We start from the raw sequence: 23,285 nt of genomic DNA, 5'->3' as shown, positions 1-23,285 counted from the left end.
AGAGACCCACAACATTCTCCTATTTGTCATAAAGACCTAGAAAACCAAGTCAGTCCTAGGAGGGTATGAGCATCTTCTTCTTATTTACCACATAGATCATACTGCATAGAGTGCTTGATAGCCTTTAATTGTTCCAGCCTTTCCTTAAAATTGTGTGAATAATCCTATATACTTATCTGAGTCCTTCAAGCCTCAGTTTTATAATGTCTTCTAGGTGCCAGACACTGCACTAAGTACTATATATGTAAAACCACAGAATCCATATGCTGTGAGAGGCTATACAGATGAGAGATATTTAGAAAAATAATATAGTGTATAAATGACTGGGGAAACAACATTCACGCCATATTTTAGAGGGCTTCATTTTTAAAAAATCTAAACCAATTCTCTAATTTCTGTTACCAAGAAAATCTACTTAGAGAGTGGAAAGGAATGTCTCTCTAACATTCCCTCTGAGAAATAAATTCAAGTTTTGATATAAGCTCCTTTTGGATTTCAAGCTATGGACATTCATTCATTAAATACTTTATTTAGTGTCTACTATGTGGCAGATACTGTACTAGATCTTGGACTTACAGAGATAAGACATGGTAGACATTATTCCTTCTTTCTTGTTATTTACATTTTAGTGGAGTGACTAGATATATGTAAACAGATGACTAAAATTCAAATCATAATGTGTGCAATTACAAAAATTAGAAGGACAGGTGTTGAAATAAAAGCAATCAGGGGAACCCCTGTTTTAGGTAACATTCTGAGAAAGCCTCATGGAGACGGTGAGGAGAATATGCAGAGGGGTGAGAAAAATATTAGGAATAGAAAGTATGCCATTCTTGTTCAGAAAGATCTTGAAATAACCATGTAACTGGCAGAAAGTCACTGTGGCTAGACTGCAGAGGGAGAATGCATGAAGTAAGTTTTAAGGAACAGGAAGAGGCTAGATAGTGCAAGACTGCTAGGCTCATTGGAATGAGTCTGGATAGTTTTCCATGTACAATAGGAAGGGACCTCAGCTACCTATAGGTATATCACCTAGAAATGCAATGAATCATTTTTTTGAAAGGTTGCTGGGTGCCTTGCTTTATGCCATTTCATGTTCCATAGGGTTTACAGAAATGTCTACCTTCAGAAAGGCAAACATGAAGGGGATTATACACTAGAGAACAAGGATAAATGTAACTTTTTACCTCCAACCTAGACTTATGTCTAGGAGATAAAGATTCATTATCATAATAATGTTTTCCTACAGAATGACATATTCATGTTGTTGGTCTTTTCTCTTATTTATAATGGAAAACATGAATTATTATTCACTTATATTTTCATTCTAGGAAGAATGTTATCAATTATGTTATGGGTGTCTACAAGTATGTAACTGTCCACCTGGAGACACTTAAAAAAAAAAAAGAAGCCTGACACCCTTCTTACTCAAGGGTCCTCATACCAATTTGTATGATGATTAAATAGCTTTTTAATTGTTGTTAAATTATGCCAGCTAAACTGTGATTTCATGCAAATATTAAGCTGTAATGATATGCAGTGAATCATTTACTAAGATTTAGAACTTGGAACAAAGAGAGACAATTAATTCTAATCCTCAGATTCAACTAAATTACGTGTCACTGGGCTTTTATGAATGTGGTCTGATTGCTTTGTTATCATTTATAAATTATACAAAGATTACGTGACACATTTAAAAAATAACGTGGCAGCAATAACACTTTTGGAGACATCTGTATTGAAAACTCTCAGGTATTTACTTATATAGATTTTATTTCTTTACAAGAAACAAGTAATTCACATAGAAAGAAAGCAATCTCCAGTCCTCACCCTCCAGACTAACTTCATAAGAAAAAGGCAATTATTCTCACTTGAAACTAGCTGTTTTTCAAGTCCATCATATGAAAAACTACCTAAATTGAACAATTTTTTCACTAGTTTTTTAAACTAGGAAACACTTTTCTTTTGCTTCAATTCTAATTTCTACTTTACAATTTTAAAGAATAAAGGAACAGTGCTCTACCAGTAAAACTCATGAGATGCTTATAGCAAGGCTGTCACTCCCGTACCAGAAAAACATCTGTCCCGGTAGGTCCCAATTTTCCCCTTAGAGTAGCAGAGGCCAGGTGTGCTATGATTTTTGTTTTGTTTTATTTATTTAAGTTGTTAATGTAAATTGTTTTTAAACATAACTGTGTTTCTCAAAACATGTCCTATAAAATACTTCTAGTCCCACGAAATATCACACAAAAATCAGTTTGTTGCTCAAATAAGACTCTTGGTGGACTGATGCTGAAACAAAATGAACCCTATTTGCTTCACTTTGTTGAATCCAACATTTCCCAAAAATTTGTTCACAGAATCTTATTTTTCCAAGGAGCATCTAGAGCAATACTAGCATTCTACAGAACACACTTAAATAAAGGCTGACACAGAAGAAGAACAAGCTGAACGGCCATATTTCAGTTACTGCATCAACCGGTAGAGATTTATGTTTCATATTTATAATCATAAAAATATGTTAAACCCATAAACAAACAGAGGGATTTTTCATACGGGCTGAAGAGTGACTGTTTACCAATTAATTCAATAGCTAGTTATAGTTTGCAGAGGGACTTTTTAAAATCTTAAGAATAATAAAAATTTCACTGAAATATCTGAAGATACCAAGTCATGAAAGACAATTGTCTATTAAGTTATATTTAATCAGTTCTTAAGTTACTACCTTTGTTAATTTAATGACTGCCAAGAATGTAGTAGTATGGTTTATTAACAGAAAACAAATTTATTCATATTTCTTAGTTTACAAATGAGAGAAAAATAGTTCTATGCTAATCTGGGTCAAGGACAAGATTAAAAGAACACATTGAACCATTTAAAGATGCTTAGGTAAATGCTTTTACGTATCAGTGAGACTGTAGAATTAACTACAGAAAAATAAGTAAATAGGTAGAGATGAAAAAGCATATCCCCAGGCATTAATATTGCACTGAAAATATAAGTTGTCAGCTCTGTCTCTCTATATATATACAAAATTTTAAACTCTAAAACTCATTTCATCCTTTGTATCTTCACTATTCATTTTATCTTTAATCTACATATTGGTAATCTCATCTCCGTTCCATAGAATCTTTAAAAAATGTATTTAATAGGAGCATCTGTAAATAGAATTTCATATTCTCTTTCTCTAAATCACTTCTTTCTCTATCTATAGATTTTGCTTATTAAATATTTTCTATTTGGAAATGAATGGCAATCACAAAACTGGAGCTCCAACCTCAGCACAGGAAGGAACCATATCAGTATATTCAGAAGAAGAAATGAGGTTCAGAAAAGGACAATAATTACATCAAGATTATGCAGTTCATTAGTGGTAGAATGACACCTAGTATTTATCTGTTTAGATTTTTTAAAACTCTATTACGTCATATTCAGCCTATAGATAGAAAATCTGACAAATATGAAAATGTACAGTTGACCCTTGAACAACATGGATTTTGAACTGCTTGGGTCTACTTATATTGTAGAATGTTTTTCAATAAAAGTTAAACCAAGTGTGCCTGCTTCTCCTGCCTCTCCTTTCACCTCCTCCACTTTTTCTGCCTCTGCCACCCCAGAGACAGAAAGAGCAAGGCCTTCTTCCTCTCCTCCTCCTCAGCTTACTCAACCTGAAGACAATGAGGGCGAAGACCTTCAGCATGATCCACTTTCACTTAATAAACAGTAAATACATTTTATCTTCCTTTATGATTTTCTTAATAACATTTTCTTTTCTCTTGCTTACTTTATTGAAATAATACAATATATATAACATATAAAATGTATTAATCAACTATTTATATTCTCATTACACTTTCCGGTCAACAGTAGACTATTAGTAGGTAAGTTCGGGGTGAGACAAAAGTTAGATGCAGGTTTGCAACGGCAAGTAGGGAGTGGGTTGGTGCCCCTAACCCTCATGTTGTTCAAGGGTCCACTGTATTTTTATACAGTTTTTTGTTTTCAAAGTATTGTCAAATACACATTTTCAAAACATACAAATTAGTAACTGATTATTGCCTTCCTATAAAAGTCTCCCTTAAATAATGCTCTTAGAGGGTTTAAATAATTTTATATACGGAAGAGTTACTGAAACTTAAGTTTTCAAAGTAAATATTACTCAAAATTCAGGAGTATGCACACTTCAAATCTTTTGCATTCCATATAGCAAAATGGATTGTTCTGAATATCTTTGATATGATTGTACCTACTTTCAGTAATTAAATTGATGCCTAAAACAAAACTTGTTATGTATTAATGTTTTCATAGTCCCATCAATCAGGAGTTAGATAACTTTTAGAAGTTATTTTATTTTTAAAATTAATAGTTAAAGAAAACAAACAAACAAAAAATCTAATAGATCAAATACCATTCATTTCCAGAATAAAACCTAAACTTCTCAGCTTTGTCTATATCTTCATACAACGCCCCCATCCATTCTTTAGCCTCTTGCTCCCTTTTGCTGCATCTCAATGCCTTTGTACATACTGCTCCTGAATTGCCTTTACCTCTTTGTGCTCTCTGAAAAATTCCTACTCACCCTTCGTATTCTGATTTAGTTGTTACCTCCTTTGTGATAACTCCTTGCTATCCTCTGTCAGAGCTGATCACGTTTACACCTGGTAAGCATGTATTGAAAAATATATAGCTAACTGTAAAGGGTGTATTTAATATTTCACATAATTTGTTTCACTCAATCATTACAATAACCCTGTAAAATGGTTATTAATATCCCCATTTTATAGAAGATATGATTGACACTTAGTAAATAATGCACATATTACACTGAAGTATTTGTTTTCATAGGCACAAGTCTGCTAATCTAGCTTGAACTAAAGGTAACATGCTTTAACCAAAGAAATGAATGCAATGCATGGTTTTGTGCACTTCTCTAAGAATTACATTTCGCACAGTACAAATTTTGACAAGTATTGTAAAGCAGATAATTCAAGGTTATAATTTTTATAAGAGCCCAGTGCTAGTAAGAACAGATCTATATTACATGAAAATTATTTGAAGTAGAAGGGAATGTTTATATTACAAAAACTGAGATTAACTAATAAAGAGCCATAAGAGAATAAGGTGCCACCATCTCTTTACCCATTAGGAGAGAATAAAAATTTATCAAAATACAGTTCTCTAGACACTTGAAAACAGAAAAGTAAGCATTTGCATCTTCAAGTTTCTATGCCATAGAGCATGTACATAATTTTAGCTTGGGAAATTTCCAAAATGGTAGCTATCAACTATTCTTATCAATGCAGGAAGAAAACTTCAATATTAGTCCATAGAATAACTAATTATAATAATTACAGAAATGCATTATAAATATGCAGATCAATAGTTAAAGTAAACATAATCACATGAATGAGAAAAAGAGCACTTAAATATAAACAAAATAATGAGGACCTGGCCTTAGATTTTTTTAGTTAAACATTATCCAGTTTCCCTAATACCATGGAAAAAATCATGCGTACTGACGTATGGCCTTTTTCATGTTTGAGTCAATTACCTTTAGACAAGTATCCATTAGAAACGGAAAGAGAAATATGAAGAGTCCAAGCACTGTCATAATTTCAGAGGGAAAAGCAAAGCAATGAATGAATAAATTTAAGCAAATTAATAAACTTTCCCCAAAATGCATAACATTGTAGCAATAATTATGGATGTTCTGCTTCAAATTATGAATGATTTCTTAGTAATGATCTGTTTTGTACAAACAGATGATATTGAGTGTGACAATTCTTTCTGAGTTTCAACTGAAGAGGTCAGGAATAAAGTCACACTGGCAACAAGTGGTAACTCGATTCTCCAATATCGGCAGAATGGCCACTTAGTAATTCTTCTTACAGAGAAAACTCTCCGAGATTATTTGATAAAAGAATCTCTGCTGAAATATAAATTAAAGTATATGTGTTTAGGTAACTCCATCAAACTCAAGTGGTATCTATCATTAATCTATAATTGGGGAAATGGGGATTCATTACATATAGGTGTCTATTCAGTAGTGTAAGGGTCATTTTAATTTTAAAAATACAGCATTGCAATACATGAAGTGAATATTTAAGTAATTTTTATGATAAGTCAAGTCTAAAATATAACAGCTTGCTTGAGGTTAAAAAAAAAAAAAAACTATCATTGCAATTTCTCCCTTTCTAGGCTCTGCAAAATTGTGAATGCTACATTGTCTGTACAATGAGTCACCTAAACAATCAGCTGTATTTTGAATTTCAGTTGTGAGATGGAAAAGCAAGGGGGCCAAAATGGTTTTCTTCATGCAAAACTTACATTCAAGAAAAAGAGAAAAGAAAAATAAAGAGATGGCGGGGGAAGAAGAGATAACAAGCAGAATAGGGATACTTGGATTGTCAGCATCCTGAGCATCCCCAGGAGGGACGTGGCTAGAGCAACCGAAAAGAGGAAAGAATACTTCTCCAACTACATCTCAACCACTATTTGCTCTACGCAGAGTAAGAGTGAGAGAATAATAATTTTCTCAAGTGGCCAATTATTCCAGCACTAAAGAAACCATGCTTTACACCGTTAGCCTTAGAGGAAATGTAAATTCAAGTTTTATGTTTTCTTCCCAATCATTGTCACTGTATATCAAATACAAAGACTTGATATTTGCCTGTGTATTACGAAGGATGTTGTAGCAAAATGTTTTCACTTGTAGGTATTGTTTGACTGCATATTTAGATGATCAAAACAACACAAAACAAAATCCTAAGGGTATGCATTACAATTACCCATGTGTATGACTTACATTTTATGTTTGAACTTTTCTAAGTAGGTAACATAAATGTTCGTTAAATGTGTTAATCTGCCAGCACCTGTTCAACAGTTTTAAAAGACAACTTCTCTATTGATTTAAATACATGAAAACCATCAAAGTAAAAGTGCTAAGACCATGGGATTTTGCTTTTTTCAAAATCTCACTCAGCCACCTATTAGACTCTTACTTCATTCCTCTCCATCGTCTCCTACTCTGTTTTCTACTTGACAAGTACTTTTAAAATAACTCTTATTTGCCTACTTTGTTTCTCCAACCTCAGTGACTATTTTTCCCTTTTGGCCTGGAAAAGCCTTGGACAGTTATTCTGATAATAGACTTCTTGGCAGATAGTAGGATCTCCTGTACTCCAGATGGCAACCAGAGGCAGCCCTAACTGATCAAGAACTGATAGTGTGGAGTGTCCTCCACAGCTCATTCTTTAAAGTACAGAGCATACATGAATGAGTCACCTGAGAAAGAAAGTTAAGAGGATATGAAATAGATTAAAATATTAGATAAAACATTCAGCATTTCTTTTTAAATTTCTTATTCCTAATTTTTAAAATATATTTTTTCAGTTTCTGCAAAAGAAACACAATGAATTTTTAAAAAGAAAACAACAACGACAACAACAAAAAGAAGAACAAGGAAGCCCAAATCTGCAGGTATGTAGCTGGTATAACTGGAATAACTGGATTAAGATCCAGACTGTTTGAGAAATCCTGGTAAAGTTAAAGTTGGTTAGGGAGACACAGACCAAGCCTGGACCCTGGATGTCCTTATATTGACTTATAATTTTGTCAAAGAAGGGTTGTAGATGTGAAAGGCTATAAGCAGCAGTGGGAATATGATGAAAGTTTTTCATTGTTATTGTTCTTCTTTCAGAAATAATACTTTCCAATAATTTGGAAGATATTTAGGAAGGATGGAAGACTAAAGGAAGGAGACTGGCTAGGAGATTATTAAATTAACCCAAAGGAAAGTTGAGGGTCTTAACTAAAAGATTAAGGCCAGGAATTTACAAGAAATGGATAGAAGAAATGCGAAAAAGTAAAACCAAAAGGCTATTTCGAGGTCAGCGGTAGGGGTTACGACTTAAGCTTCATGGCTTGGATAGGTGGATTGATGAGGATTCATCAGGACACAGAAACAAAAGCTAGGCTGGATAAGCAGTCTGAGGGAGAAAGCAATAATATTGGCTACCACAGGTTGAGCTTGAAATTATTAGCTACTCATTCATCAGGTTCTTAGTGTCTACTATATGCCAGGTACCTTGCAGTCTCTTGGGGATAGAATGACAATGCAGAAGCAAGTATATAAATAAACCAAGTATTTTCAAAGAATGATATAATCTATAAAATAGAAGGCACAATGACATAAAAAGGAGTAACTGCAAAGAATTTTATTTGGAGGGGGCAGTCAGGAAATGCCTGTCCCAAAAGCTGGTATTTGATCCTGAATAGCAAAAATAAAACTTAAGGAAGGAGACCTAAAAGGGAAAGCAATTCAAGTAGAGGAAACTGCTGGCACTGACAATGAAAACAAGTTCAGCATCTTTGAAGTCCAGGAGTTTGTTGATCAAGGGGAGTATGCTATAACACAAGGTCAGAGATGCGGGCAGGTTTCCATAGGACACACAGATCATCAGATCCCACAATCAGTTGTCTAGAAGACTTTGAACCTCAGGAGAGAAGACTGAGATATGGATAAAAATATGGGCATCATCTATCTACAGGCGGCATTTGAAATTATGGGAGACAAGGAGAACATATGAAAAGATAAAAGGACAACACAAAGAACACGGAAAAAATTAACATTTAACAGGTGGGCAAAAGAAGAAAAATCATAAATGGTGATAAACAAAATGATCAGAAAATTAGGAAGATGAAACGGAGATTGCAATGTCTTAGATTAAAAGGGAACAAGGAGTTGCAAGCAAAAGAGAATGATCAACAGAGATAAGTGTCATGAATAACAGGACAAAAAATGTTTCTAATACAAAATGTCAATGAAGATCATTGGTGAATTTTTCTTATGCAGCTTATTAGAAGTAGTAGAAACAAAATCTACTTGCAGTAGAGTGAATGGGAACATCTGAATGCAATAGAGTAAAAAGCAAATTAAAAGTAAAAAGTAGACATAGTCAATGACAACTATTTGTCCAAGGTATTTGCTTTAGAGGAGAGAAAAATTGGACTGGGTGCATTTTTTAATAATAGAAATTTAAATATATAATATAGGTTCTGAGGAAGGAGTTAGTAGAAACAAAAAGTCAGGAGAGGAGAAAAACAAGAACAGCCAGGCCCAACAGAAAACTGAAAGATCAGATCACCCCTCACAATTGGAAGGATTAGTTTTGAATGTAGGAAGGATTAGTTTTGAGACATAATTTTCTTTAAACTGTAGCCATTTGAGACACCTAATAATCTTCATGTGAATAAACTGGGATTATGAAATAAAAAGACACCATCTCTATAAACCCAAAGAAATTTATAAAACTCTTAATGGTAAAATCTCATGCTGTTGTACTAGAAAAGTTTTAGGTTTGTTGTTGTTTTGAGAAAAGTACTAAGGAACTGGGCTTCTTAGCATCCTTAAAATCTTATTATTTATATGATTACCTCCTATACCTATCTATGAAATTTTCACCTACTAGGCCATTTACTGGCCAAATATTTTGGTTACTCATTTCCACAATTTCAGTTCTTCATTTTTTAATCATACATTCAAAATGGTTTCATCACACACTTGAATTTTACTTTTCTCTCTACCCCTGAAACCAAAATATGCTTCCTTTTAAATCCCTAGAAGGTTCTCTGAAAGTACTGTTTTAAATGTTAAGATTGACCAAGACACCAGAGAGTGATGGGAATGACTGATGATCTAAATTCCAACCCTTAGATAATACACCATAAGAATAAAGGAAATAAATAATGGCAAATTCATAGCAATACAATACGTAGCATGGAGAGAATATATATCTATTAAAATATTGCTAATGTTTGTGGTTAATGAAAAATAGGAAAGGTTGACTGCTTGTTCAATTCAATTCCTGGCCCCAAAAGTTCTGTATCTTGCTGGACTTACCATGAACCTCTTAAGTGTAATTGTTCAACAACCTCTTAACTTGTCATTTTTCTGATCTTCTTCCCCAACAATCTCATCTTTTAAGTTTTAGAAGACACAATGTTTTGAAGTTTACGGTACTTGCTTTTTTTTGCATATATTGTAATAACTGCTAGGGTCACTCCGTACTAGTTAAAGTATGATTCAGACTACTTCACGGATATTGCTAGAGTAGGCAGACATGAACAGGGCAGGAGAGGGCCCTCCACCCCAGGAATGTCAGGCAAGACCAGGTGATGGTCCAGTGGCTGTTAAACTATCTTTCGAAAATAATAATTGGCGGCATTTGGTGCCAGGGAACAGCCATTTCCCAACAGATAGAAAACACCTGAAGCTGGTGATCAGGCGCTTACCAATAAGATCTCAGGAATTGGGCAAGTGGGCTCAAGCATGTGCATAAGACGCAAAATTGCAGAGTTTGACTGGTATATGACCTTCCCCTAGGAACACTCAGTAAGAAAAAATGCCTCCAGTGAGCATGTGCACAATTTCAGTAAACACACTGTGCATGCGGTCCCTCCCGGGTGCCAGCAGGCCACTGCCTGAAGACAGCCGGCCCCAAGGGAAGAATCAGGGGAGAAGAAATAGAAACCACGGAACCATGCCAATGTATATAACCTCAAGTAAAGGGCCAAATGAGGCAGCTGGATCTGTGTAGGTGTCTGCTTGGCCCTATTCCAAGTGTACTTTCTTTTCTTCCTGCAGTAAAACATTTTAATACACTTTCACTCCTGTTCTAAAACTTGACTTGGTCTCATACTGACTTATGCCCCTCAGCCAAATTCTTTCCTGTGAGGAGGCGGGAATCAAGTCACTGCAGGCCTGTTAGATTTGCCACTGCTAACAATATCAGATGATAGGCTTAGCGGTGCAGGACTTACTATCTTTTGTGAAAAGGTCTTAGGCATTCAGTATATTATTATTACTGTTGTTTTTAGTTTGCAGGAATACAAATGATGGAAGCTGCGAACCTGACAAAATAGCATCAACATAAAATTTCTAATAGTTTGAATTTTAACTTACCAGACACTCTTTCAAAATGAATTAATTGTAAGAGAACAGCTTTCTTTTTAATTTAACAAGCATTTATGTAGCACCCATTATGTGCAAGGTACTGTTTTTAGCACTTTTCAAATATTAACTCGTTTAAATCATTGTGACAACAGTATGAGGTATGTATTGTTGTTATCAATACAGATAGTACATCTGGAGTTAGGAGAAGTTAAATAATTTGCCCAACCTTACATATCTAGTAAATGCTTTTGTGGTCCAGAAAATCATACCCTAAAATATGGTCCTTTGGCATGCAGAGTGCTTTGAATTAGAGGAAACTACAAGGCCTCAGAAATAAACCTCAAAACCAAAATCTCTCTCTGACCTTTCCCATCAACCTGTCTCTCTGATCTCCTTTCATTCCCAAGGCACCAATAGGGGATTTCTCTGAAGTTTCTTTTTTTTTGTTTAAGGGAACTTCATCCAGAAGAAATGTATTGTCTTAAAAGTCCTTCCCTAGGAATCTTGTCAAACAACCAGTAAAAATTAACCACTGGAAAAAAGAAACGACTATAAGTCATTACCAAACCCAGAAAGACATTTCATCTATTCTTCTGAGGGCAGCTCCTAGGGATTACCTGAGATACTTTACCTGCATGATAACACCATTTTTCTTCACACTAAAGTTCCACCCTTCACATTCTTCACCACCTCCCTCAGAACTCAGAGGAACTTTCTCCCAGGCCATTGCTCCTTGGGTACACTCATTTCTCCTAAAAATCACTTACTATCCCTCCAATTGTCTACATGCCCCATCTCCTTTCCCCTGCAAAGAGGGTATATAAACCTCACCATCTGGACCTTCTACAAGTCTCATGTTTTATATACCCCCCATGCTTATGCACATTAATACATTTCTATGCATTTTTCTCCTATTAATCTGGCTATTGTCAGTTCATATTAGTAAACATTCGGAGAGGGTGAAAGAGTAGTCTTCCCTTTGCTCCTACATCACCAAGATCCACTCTGAGAAAATCCAGCTTTAAAAGATAGTGAACTCAGCACTAAGCTGAGTCTTTGCCAAACAAAGTAAGTAAGCTCTTAAAGAAGCAGCAGAGAGAAGCGTTGAGAAGAAAGCTTCCTGTGTCTGGACGAGGAAAACTTGACTAAAGCTCTATATTTCACTTTTCTTTGGGGGTTCTCACTTTTGATCACTGGTAACAATGTAGGAGATCAAATTATGCCCTCCAAAATATGACTGGAGAAGACCAGAATATGCCACCCTAAAATACAGCTATAGGAGACCAGAATACATCACTCAAAAATATGCCCCTTTGGCATAAGGATTATTTTGAGTCAATTTATTTGAGAAACTCCAGACACAGTAGAAGCTCAGAAAACAAAGTAGAAAGCACCCTTTTCTATGGAAAATTTGTATCTACAAAGGAAATCTCCATTTTTAAGTGTATCTCCCTGTCTTCTCAGGAATAGAAGGATCACTAAGTCACTAGAAACTCTTACCCATGAAGAAGCACTGACTTAAATCAGCATAACAAATCTTACCCTGGTTTACTGTGATTTTACCTCCCCATTACTGCTCCCCTATCCAAAACTCTTCTTTCTTTGCTGCAGCTAAAGATGGTATTTTAACCTAAACTCAAAGCTACCTCTTTGAGATTTACTCATTCCCTAGGTATGTCCAATGTATACATGAGGTAAATGTTAGTAAATTACTGTTTGCTTTTCTCTTGCTAATCTCTTTTGTTACTGGAGTCTGTCTCAACTAAGAACTATGAAGGGTAGAAGGAAAATTATTTTTCCTGCCCTATAGCAACAATGGCATGCTGTTCCCTGTCTAAAACTCCACCCAACCAATGACAGAATTAAACCTTTCTTTGCTTCTACTTTGTATAAAAAAGGTAGGCTAGCATTTCTGAAATATAATTTATAATATCAAAGCATTAAAAGAGGAAATTAGAAATGAAAGCAAATTCAAATGACATAAAATGATAAGTGGAAAAATACACATATCTGATTCAAAAATGACTGACAAGCTTATCACATTCAAAGACCTTGTTGTAGCCCATCTTTATTTTCCTTTGACTAGGTTGTCATGCTGAATAACTCTAAGCCTTCTCAATTATTGAGTATATTAGTTTACTAATGGGTTCCATTGATGGGAACTTATTTCGTCAATTTACCAATTTTCTATTTATAGCCTCCTAAGAAAATAAAAAGAGATTTTCCTCTATCACTTAAAAGCGCCATTCAGTTTCCTACATAGGTTTTGAGGGATACTTGCCTGACAGGACTGTAACTATATGAAATACCACCAACTATCTAAGCTGTAGTATGTTGTCCATAATATATATAATACCATTCAGTAACCATGCAAGAAAGATTACATGTATAGTAACAGGAAGATTTGTCTACTAAAAACTTTTTTCTATAAGTGAGAAATTATATTCAGAAGTTTTATTTTGCTATTTATAAATTTAAAATATGTTCACAGGAAAAAAAAATACCTAAGTAGTAATTTTCTAGGCTGTAATTTTCCGAAGAAAGCAGTCACTTAGCACTTACAATCAGAAAGCCAAAATTACATCTACTAATGAATAGCAACAATGAATGTATTACATTTTTATTAAATGTGTTCCATAAAAATATTTTATAAGGAAGTCTATAGTCATACAGACAAATCTATGAACTGCATTTGTTAAGTTTAAAAAATTGGGACATCTCTAAAAAATGCCTCTAAGAAATATGTGACATTACGTAAGTCTAGTTTTGATTCTATGGAAGTAAATAAAATAAGCAAAATTTTGGTACCAATTCATTACCAGGAAGGGCAAATGTTCACCTTAATATCTGACGTACACAACTGATAAATAAAAATAAAAGCAAACAAAAACATAAAGTGGAGAAAGCACACCCTATTCAACAAATGGTGCTGGGACAATTGCCAAGCCACACATGGAAGAATGAGACTGGATCCTCATCTCTCACCTTATACAAAAATCAAATCAATAGAGATCAAAGACTTAAATCTAAGTTCTGAAACCATAAAAATTCTAGAAGATAACATCAGAAAAACTCTTCTCGACATTGGCTTATGCAAAGAGTTCATGATCAAGAACACAAAAGCAAATGCAACAAAAACAAAGACAAATAGATAGGACCTAATTAAACTAAAAACCTTTAACACAGCAAAAGAAATAATCAGCAGAGTTAATGGACAACCCACACAGTGGGAGGAAATATTTGCAAACTATGCATCCGACAAAGGAACTCAATCTACAAGGAACTCAAACAAATCAGCAAGAAGAAAAACAAATAATCCCATCAAAAAGTGGGCAAAGGACATGAATAGACAATTCTCAAAAGAAGATGTACAAACTGCCAACAAACGTATGAAAAAATGCTCAATATCACTAATTATCAAGGAAATGTAAATCAAAACCACAATGCAATACCACCTAACTCCTGCAAGAATGGCCATAATTAAGAAATCAATCATCAATGTTGGTGTGGATGTGGTGAAAAGCGAACACTTACACTGCTGGTGGGAATGTAAACTAGTACAACCACCATGGATAACAGTGTGGAGATTCCTTAAGGAACTAAAAGGAGAACTACCATTTGATCCAACAATCCCCACTACGGGGCATCTATCTACCCAGAGGAAAAGATGTCATTATTTGACACTTGCGCATGCATGTTTATAGCAGCACAATCTGCAACTGCAAAAAAATATGGAACCAGTCCAAATGCCCATCAGCTAATAAGTGGATAAAGAAAATGTGACATATATATATATATAACATTTATATCACATTTACATTATGTGTGTGTGTGTGTGTATATATATATGCATATATATATTGCTACTCAGCAATGTATATATATATATACCATAGAATGCTACTCAGCAATAAAAAGGAACAAAATAACGGTATTTGCAGCAACCTGGAGTTGGAGACCATTATTCTAAGTGAAGTAATTCAGGAATGGAAAACCAAACATCACATGTTCTCACATAACTGGTGGCTAAGGTATGAAGACCAACAACATAAGAATGATACAATGGACTTTGGGAACTGAGTGGGGAAGGATGGGAGGGTAGTGAGTGATAAAAGAGTACACATTGAGTACGGTGTACACTGCTCGAATGATGGGTGCACCAAAATCTCAGAAATCACCACTAAAGAACTTCCCCCATTAAACCAAACACCACCTGTTCCCCAAAACTATTGTTATAAAAATAAAAATTAAATAAAATCTAAATACCCCAACCTACTGAACAGACCCATTCATGGCCAAGCTTACCCCAGAGAAACCTTAAAACTGAGATCCCGACTATGATGACGAGATGGGAGCCTGGACACACCTCCCTCCTTCACTACCATTAATCTTTCTTCCCTAAGGGTTTTTTAAAGACCCACTCCACTGCTGATATCAACTAACTATCTGATGCTGCTCCTCCATTTCTGTTTAGACATAACAACTAACTAGCATTCCTTCCTGATAAGAGACCAACAACCATGGAGTATTTCTGGCCAGTCCAGAGTATGCTCAGTGAGGGTTTCTATGTCATCTGCTTCACCTTTTGACATCAGAGGGCTGAAAACTCCACCCTTGGATTGTGCTAACATGGCCATTTTTTGTACATGGGTCCCATGCTGAGGCATGAAATTCAATTGCACATGTGCATGTTTCTGCTTTCATAAATTTCATGACTCCTATAGCTTATTTAATATGTCTTTGACCACCTCATTCAGCATAAATCCCTGTCATTCTTACCACCCTCAAAATGCATGTCTTGGTCAGAGGCTATGTTTCCCAGCCTGCAGGATGGCCAGCTTGCAAGCTGTAACTCTTTATAAAAAATAGTTTCGGCCAGGGGCGGTGACTCATGCCTGTAATCCCAACATTTTGGGAGGCCTAGGCAGGTAGATCACCTGTGGTCAGGAGTTCGAGACCAGCCTGGCCAACATGGTGAAACCCCATCTCTATTAAAAATACGAAAATTAGCATGGTGGCATATGCCTGTAGTCCCAGCTACTCAGGAAGCTGAGGCAGGAGAATCGCTTGAACCCAGGAGGCAGAGGCTGCAGTGAGACGGGATCATGCCACTGCACTCAAGCCTGGACTACAAGAACAAAACCCTGTCTCTAAAAAAAAAAAAAGTCTCCTCTACCTTTTTCTAAATTTATATATTGTGTTTTTTTTTTTTTTTTTTTTTTTTTTTTTTTTTTTTGAGACGGAGTCTCGCTCTGTCACCCAGGCTGGAGTGCAGTGGCCGGATCTCAGCTCACTACAAGCTCCGCCTCCCGGGTTCACGCCATTCTCCTGCCTCAGCCTCCCGAGTAGCTGGGACTACAGGCGCCCGCCATCTCGCCCGGCTAATTTTTTGTATTTTTTAGTAGAGACGGGGTTTCACCGTGTTAGCCAGGATGGTCTCGATCTCCTGACCTCGTGATCCGCCCGTCTCGGCCTCCCAAAGTGCTGGGATTACAGGCTTGAGCCACCGCGCCCGGCTATATATTGTGTTTTTATGTTAACATATTTAACAAGATTTTAAAATAATCTAAGGGGTGATATTTTACTTTTGCATAGTTTAGCAATATATTAATATATTCACTTTTATTTTTTTAATGTACAAATATTTTACAATATTTTAATAATAGAAGAATACAATTCATTTAAAATTATTGGTGTATACATTAAAATGTCCTTCACATTTAGATTTAACATTCCATTGCTTCTAACCAAAAATATTGGAGAGAAAGTAAGAGGTGAAATGTGGAAAAATTCAAAAATACCTGCCTTTAAAGATAAATGTCAAGGAAACTTGAACTTTTCTACATAACAATAACACAATGACTTTTAAAGTTTCCTCTGGAATCTCCCTCACACGTTAACTATATGGTCCTAAATTGATGTGCTTTAAAATGGTCAAGGGTTGAAGCAAAGAACAGAAGTTTTGTTCATAATTTCTCATGCAGCCTTCAACTGTATAATTTCCTAAGGACAGATTATGGATAACGAAAACTTGTAGGGCCTCAAACCAGTGCTGTCATTTGTATATCATGAATCAAAACGAATTTTGAGGAGTAAACACATTCTTTACAAAGAGTTGAAAAGCAACTATGCTGAGTAGAGAGAGAAGCCTTTTCCTTGACTGTTATCACAGAAAATAGCATGGATAATGCCAGATTTTGTACATTTACTTATTTTTTAAATTTAGAATAAAAAGACCAAAAGGGTTGGAAACAGAATTTCCAAATCCAAAATGTATAGACTTACTGGTACATGCCATAGAAGGTGGGTCTTTTTCAGCTCGGAAATAACCCTTTTCACACTGACAGACAGAAGTTGCTTCCACGTATGTTAAACTGTGTGGAGGGCATTTAGAACATTTTGTGTTCCCAGCAAAAGCTTTATAGAATCCTGGTCTGCAAGCTGTAAAAAGAGAAAAAAAAAATTAGTTATTATTGTTAGGATTATTTTACTTGTATATGTACAATATACTTTAATTTATATACACATTGGATCTCAGAGTACAGTGTTACACATATATAGAGAAGATACATATACTAAGATTAACAAATGAAATTAGTTATTGAGAGTTAATAAAACCACATTACAATCATATTTTAGCTGAGGCTGCTAATTTTTAAAATCATACCTCAAGTATACACAGATACACACACACACACTCACACAGGCACATGCACACAAAATATCAGTGCTTACCTAAGAATGGGGATGCCCACAACTGGCAGTGAGGAAAATGATTTTGTATTGTTACCAGAGATGGCATTAAGTAACATTAAATCACACTGCTCAAAATGTATTTACATTCTATTTTCCCTTCAGTTCTTGTGAGTAGACAAGAAGAAAATTCTGATTTGGTGAAAGTATGTCTTTGACACCTTTCTTAGTGGCTAAATTTTCTTTTGTATATGCTTTAACTCTATTTTTTTGATAGTTTATATTTCCTTTTATAGTAATATTTTTAGAAATGATCTAGTAATTCAAAAGAAGCAAAATTATCAATTACACACAGTAAAATTACTATCAAGAGGTTGCTTATTCAATATCAACATCAACGGGGAGTGGTGGTATACAAATACACAACAATAGTCTCTTCAATAACTTGTCAATAAATAAATAGTATAGAGTTAATAAAAAGACTATCATTAAAATATTGTTCTAAAATTTTGAAAATTCAGAATAGATAAATAATATATAAGAAACATCACTAACATTTTCATAATTGAAGTATTGTTTAAACATATTTAACTACTAAATGTGATCTTATGACAGCAGTTATAAGACAGTGTATCATAAAATATTCAATAAATCTACCTTATACAGTTTGCCAATAAAATAATTGTTTTCTACTAAAATATGCAGTTTAAAATAACTGAACATATTTGACAGGGTAGGTCTGTTAATAATTAGCCAAAAATTAAAAAGTTGGACCTGAAATTTAAATAAATACCTTTAATCTATAACAATGTTTAAAATTCTAATATACTAGTCAATGTATAGAGAATATACAAATCTAAATGGGGATTTACATTCTGAATATTGCAATGGCATTTAAAATATTTTTTAAAGGCTTTTTATGTTATTTTGTAGAGCAAGACCATTTAAAATTAATTAGCAATATGTATGCCATAGAACCACAATATAAAATATATTTATTACACGTACATACATAGAACCCATAAGACACATAAAGAAGAATTATAAGCATACTGTTTTCTTCTTTTAATCAGCCATGCAAATTTCAGCCAAAGACATTGCTCAGAATATAAAGTAGCATGCTTATGACTTAATTTTGTGCTGCAAGACATTGTTACCTTTTCTTTATTGTCTTTGGTAGCTAAAACAAGAATTTAAATTACTTCTTATCTGATGCATTTTCGGTTAATTTTCCACTTCTTAGAATCTTTTCAGAATGCTTAGAACACCTCCTAAGATATTTAGAATAGGCTAGTTATGTTCGGACTGTTCTTGAGAACAGTCTAATAACTAGTCTCTCAGCAACTATTATTGCCCACTTTAATCCGTTCTTCAGAGTGATCTTCTAAATAATGTGTCTAACAGAAATATAAAGTGAGACACATATAAATAATTTTGAATTTTGTAGCAGCCACATTAAAATACGAACAAGAAACAGGTGAAATTATATTTTAATAATATATTTTATTTAACCCAATATATCCAAAATATTATCATTTCAACATTAAATCAACCATTGAAATATTTTACATTCCTTGGATTTTTAATTTTTTTTTCTCGAAGTATTTGAAATCCTGTATGTACTTTAGCAGATCTCAATTCAAACTAACTGCATTTCAAGTGCCTAATAACCTCACATGGCTAGTGAATATCATACTGGATAGCACAACTTTAAACACAGAAATCTATTCATTACATTCTTCTAGTTAAAAAAATTTTATAATTTTCCACCATATTAATGTTAAAGTTTAAAATATTTAAATTGGATTACAGTGTTGCCCAGGATTTGGCCCTGCCTACCTCTCCAACCACTTCAGATGAAGATACCCTTCCTGTACCTTCTCCGTTAAGGCTTTGCTCTTCTACAGTCTATGGTCAATTCAGTAGCTGACAATCTCCTTAAAACATGTATAAGACTGTGTTATGACTGGACTTAGAGCCTTCCATTGGCTTTCTCTTCCTCGGAGAGTAAAAGTTGTTGCCTTGATTATTGCCTCCCAAGCATGGCATGGTTTTGCTCCCCACCCCTGTGACCCTGCTTTTCATTTCCTACCTTTTGTTCCTTCAGATACTTTGTTCTAGCCACACTGGCCTTTTCCAGAATCTTGGACACCCAAAGCTTGTTCCCACAACAGGGCTTTTTTAACACTTGCTCTTACTCAGCTATCTGGATGGTTTAACCCTTCCTTTATATCAGGTCTTTGTTCAAATGTAACTAAATTAATGAAGCCTTCCCCGATTCCTGCTACACCCTGTTGCAATATTTCATAACAACTCTCCAAAGAACTTCACATCTGATACATGATGCATTTAATTTTTAAATCATTCCACAGTAAAATGTATGCTCCAACAAGGGAGATCTTTTTCTTTGTTTTGTTTTCTAAAATGTATTTCCAGGGTCTAGAAAAGTGCTAAGCATTATTAGACCCTCAAATGAGGCATATTTGGCAAATAAATGAATGAATTGCCAAAGACCTCCTTTAATTTCTATAGTTTTACCATGCTCTTTCTCCTGCTTTAAGACTTTTTCTCTGTTGAAAAGTCTCTTCCCTGTATCTCTACCCCATGACCCACGTATGTTGCCAATTCCTCATAACCCCGATGACTCTGTGATTCACTTATCTTTCAGCTCGCACTGCTTTAAGAGGGCCATTCTGACTTCTTAGGTCAAATTTAGTTTCTCAAAGGACCTAGGCCTTTTCTGCATTAGTTAGCCCTTGGTAATTACCTGTTTAATGGCTGTAAGCACCACAAGAGCAGGTTTGCCCAGTGCTTAGTGCTTGTCATAATGTAGGTGCTCAATACATACTTGTTTAATTGAACTGGATAGTGTGTGAGTACTCTGCTAATTAAATTAGTGTAGAAGATTATGCATATCTACCTAATGCATGGTCTGATAATGGCACAATTCATCTTTCTATAGATTTATATGTTTTCTGCTTAATGTATTATAGGTAAGGGATGAAAACAGACAGTAAATATCTTGAAAGTGATTTAACTGTGTCTGAAAATGATTATTCTAATATTGTAAGATGACCTAGCTATATTAACAACTTTCCATTTGAAATTATTATTAATGTGAACTTGGATATTACTCCTAATGCAAAAAAAAAATACATATATAAATTGGATATAGGGGCAGTAACTTTCAACTGTCCCTAATTTCAAATATTTTTATACATCAACTTGCCTTTTAAATCCTTAAAATTTTGAACTCATAACATATATTTGGGTTACTTCAATTTTTCTCTATTTTGATGTTAACATTTAGTATAATATTTCATTTAAAAATAAAGAATTCTGTTGTTAGAAAATTACTATTGAGGCACTGAAAGAGATCAAATGAAATAATGAAATCCACAGGCAGATAGCCTGGGCGGCGCCTTGAGCCTAGCTAAAAGTTGACCCTAAAGGCAGACAGCCCGGGCGGCGCCTTGAGCCTAGTTAACAAGTTGACCCCGGACCCAACCGATAATGTTATCTATAGATTTCAGATGTTGTATAGACAAGCATTGTGAAAGTCCCTGTCTTGTTCTTTTTCTGTTCTAAATTACTAGTGCTTGCCATATATCTCTCAAACTTCCTGAGCCCAGTATAAACATATCCTTCCATATATCTCTCAACTTACTGGGCTCATCCCACTACATGTCTCCCCACCATATATCTCTCAATTCAAAGACTATCATATATCTCAACTTTAGAAAGACACCACCTGGAAAGTCCCCGATAAGAGCACAGTCGTTTGTGAGAGCGCGGGAACCAATAAAAAAAACTGCTAAATGTATAGACTTAAAATGTTAACCAATTGTAATGCTGTAACCTAGAGAATTCCCTCGTTCCTCTGCAACTTTACAAGTCCTGTTTACATTAGGCTATAAAAGGCAAGCGCACACATTGTTCAGGGCCCTCTTGTATGTTGTAGAACGGAGGGACCAAGTTCGAACTTGCATTAAAGATCCTTGCCGCTTGGCTTTGACTCTGGTCTCTGGTGGTCTTTTTCGGGGAATAAAAGGTCTGGGCATAACAGCACTCACATTCTGTTACACAGCACACATTAATAGTATACAGCATATACCTCTCAGATCATATCATATTAGATTACGACTATTGTGTCATGTGTTATCTCAGCTTTGTGCAACTGCCACAAGCCAGAGATGGCCCTCAATATTATAGTATCCACAATGTCGACCATATTTCAGGCACATATTTAGTTTTAGGTTTTTTTGTTTTTTTTTTTTGAGAAGGAGTCTGGCTCTGTTGTCCAGGCTGGAGTGCAGTGGTGCGATCTTGGCTCACTGCAACCTCTGCTCCCAGGATCAAGCAATTCTCCTGCCTTAGCCTCCTGAGTAGCTGGGATTATAGGCACCCACCACCACATCCGACTAATTTTTGTATTTCAATAGAGATAGGGTTTCACCATGTTGGCAGGCTAGTCTCGAACTCCTGACCTCAAGTGATCCACCCACTCGGCCTCCCAAAGTGCTGGGATTACAGGAATGAGCCACCGTACCCGGCCTTTAATTTTTATAAACACTGTAAAAATAGAATGAAGGTAAATAAATGGTGAATGCTAATACCTAACATGAGATAATTGCATAAGTAGTCTGTGTATCTATTCAATTAGTGGTCTTAGGTTTTGTTAGAATTGGGTTTTAAATGGGATATCAGTACTTATGTCTTGAGAACTTTTCAATTTCTTTCTTATATATTCCTTCGTTCTCTACTACTTCCTTATTTTTCTGTTTATATTATAGGATATGTAAACTTCTTGCTTTCCAGAAACAAATGAGTGAAGATAAGAATGTTTTCCAACATATGTCTACATTCTACAGAATCACGTTGGAAAGCTACAGGTTATCTAACGAAGTGATTTCTAATATTTTTTCCTTTAGAAAAATCTATTTGGTTATAGACCATGCATTACCTTTTTTTTTTTTTTTTTTTTTTTTTTTTTTTTTTTTTTTTTCTTGAGACAGAGTCTTGCTTTGTCACCAGGCTAGAGTGCAGTGATAGGATTTTGGCTCAACGCAACCTCCAACTCCCTGGTTCAAGCGATTATCCTGCCTCAGCCTCCTGAGTTGGGTTTACAGGCACACACCACTATGCCCATCTAATTTTTTTATTTTTAGTAGAGCCGAGGTTTCACCATGTTGGCCAGATGGTCTCGATCTCCTGACTTCCTGATCCGCCTGCCTTGGCCTCCCAAAGTGCTGGGATTACAGGTATAAGCCACCACACCTGGCCTGCATTACCTTTTTAATTTCTACTTTTAAGTTTTCCCCCATAATAATAAAGATTTATTATTTAAATCTCTACAACTTTTGGAATAGTGCATTCATCTCAGGTCTGCCTGTCTCTGCTTTCTCCCTGCTCATATGCACTCCACAGTTTCTGCAAGTTACGTTTCTAAATAGCAGATACGGCCATGCTATTCTCTATTGTCTATAGTAAGAGTTTAGCCTTTTTGTAAAACCAGACCACTGCACTGATTTGTACAGACTGAGTTGGTTAGGCTTTGTGTCCCCACGCAAATCTCATCTTGAATTATAATCCTCATAATCCCCATGTGTCAAGGGAGAGACCAGGTGGATATAAGTGA

The 23,285-nt window shown here is 35.1% G+C and overlaps 1 protein-coding gene across 1 annotated transcript in view; it reads right to left on the bottom strand.

The window, feature by feature from the left end:
• EPHA6 (EPH receptor A6) overlaps positions 1-23,285 on the bottom strand; it is a 955,335-nt gene that overhangs the window by 528,013 nt on the left and 404,037 nt on the right. The window contains exon 4 of the mRNA XM_030938295.1: positions 17,240-17,395. Coding sequence (XP_030794155.1) covers positions 17,240-17,395 — 156 coding nt within the window. The remainder of the gene's footprint in view (positions 1-17,239; positions 17,396-23,285) is intronic.

This window comes from Rhinopithecus roxellana, chromosome 1 (assembly GCF_007565055.1).
Source record: "Rhinopithecus roxellana isolate Shanxi Qingling chromosome 1, ASM756505v1, whole genome shotgun sequence".
Taxonomy (NCBI): Eukaryota; Metazoa; Chordata; class Mammalia; order Primates; family Cercopithecidae; genus Rhinopithecus; species Rhinopithecus roxellana.
Note: the sequence above shows the minus strand (reverse complement) of the source record. Positions and strands in the feature narration are given on the sequence as shown.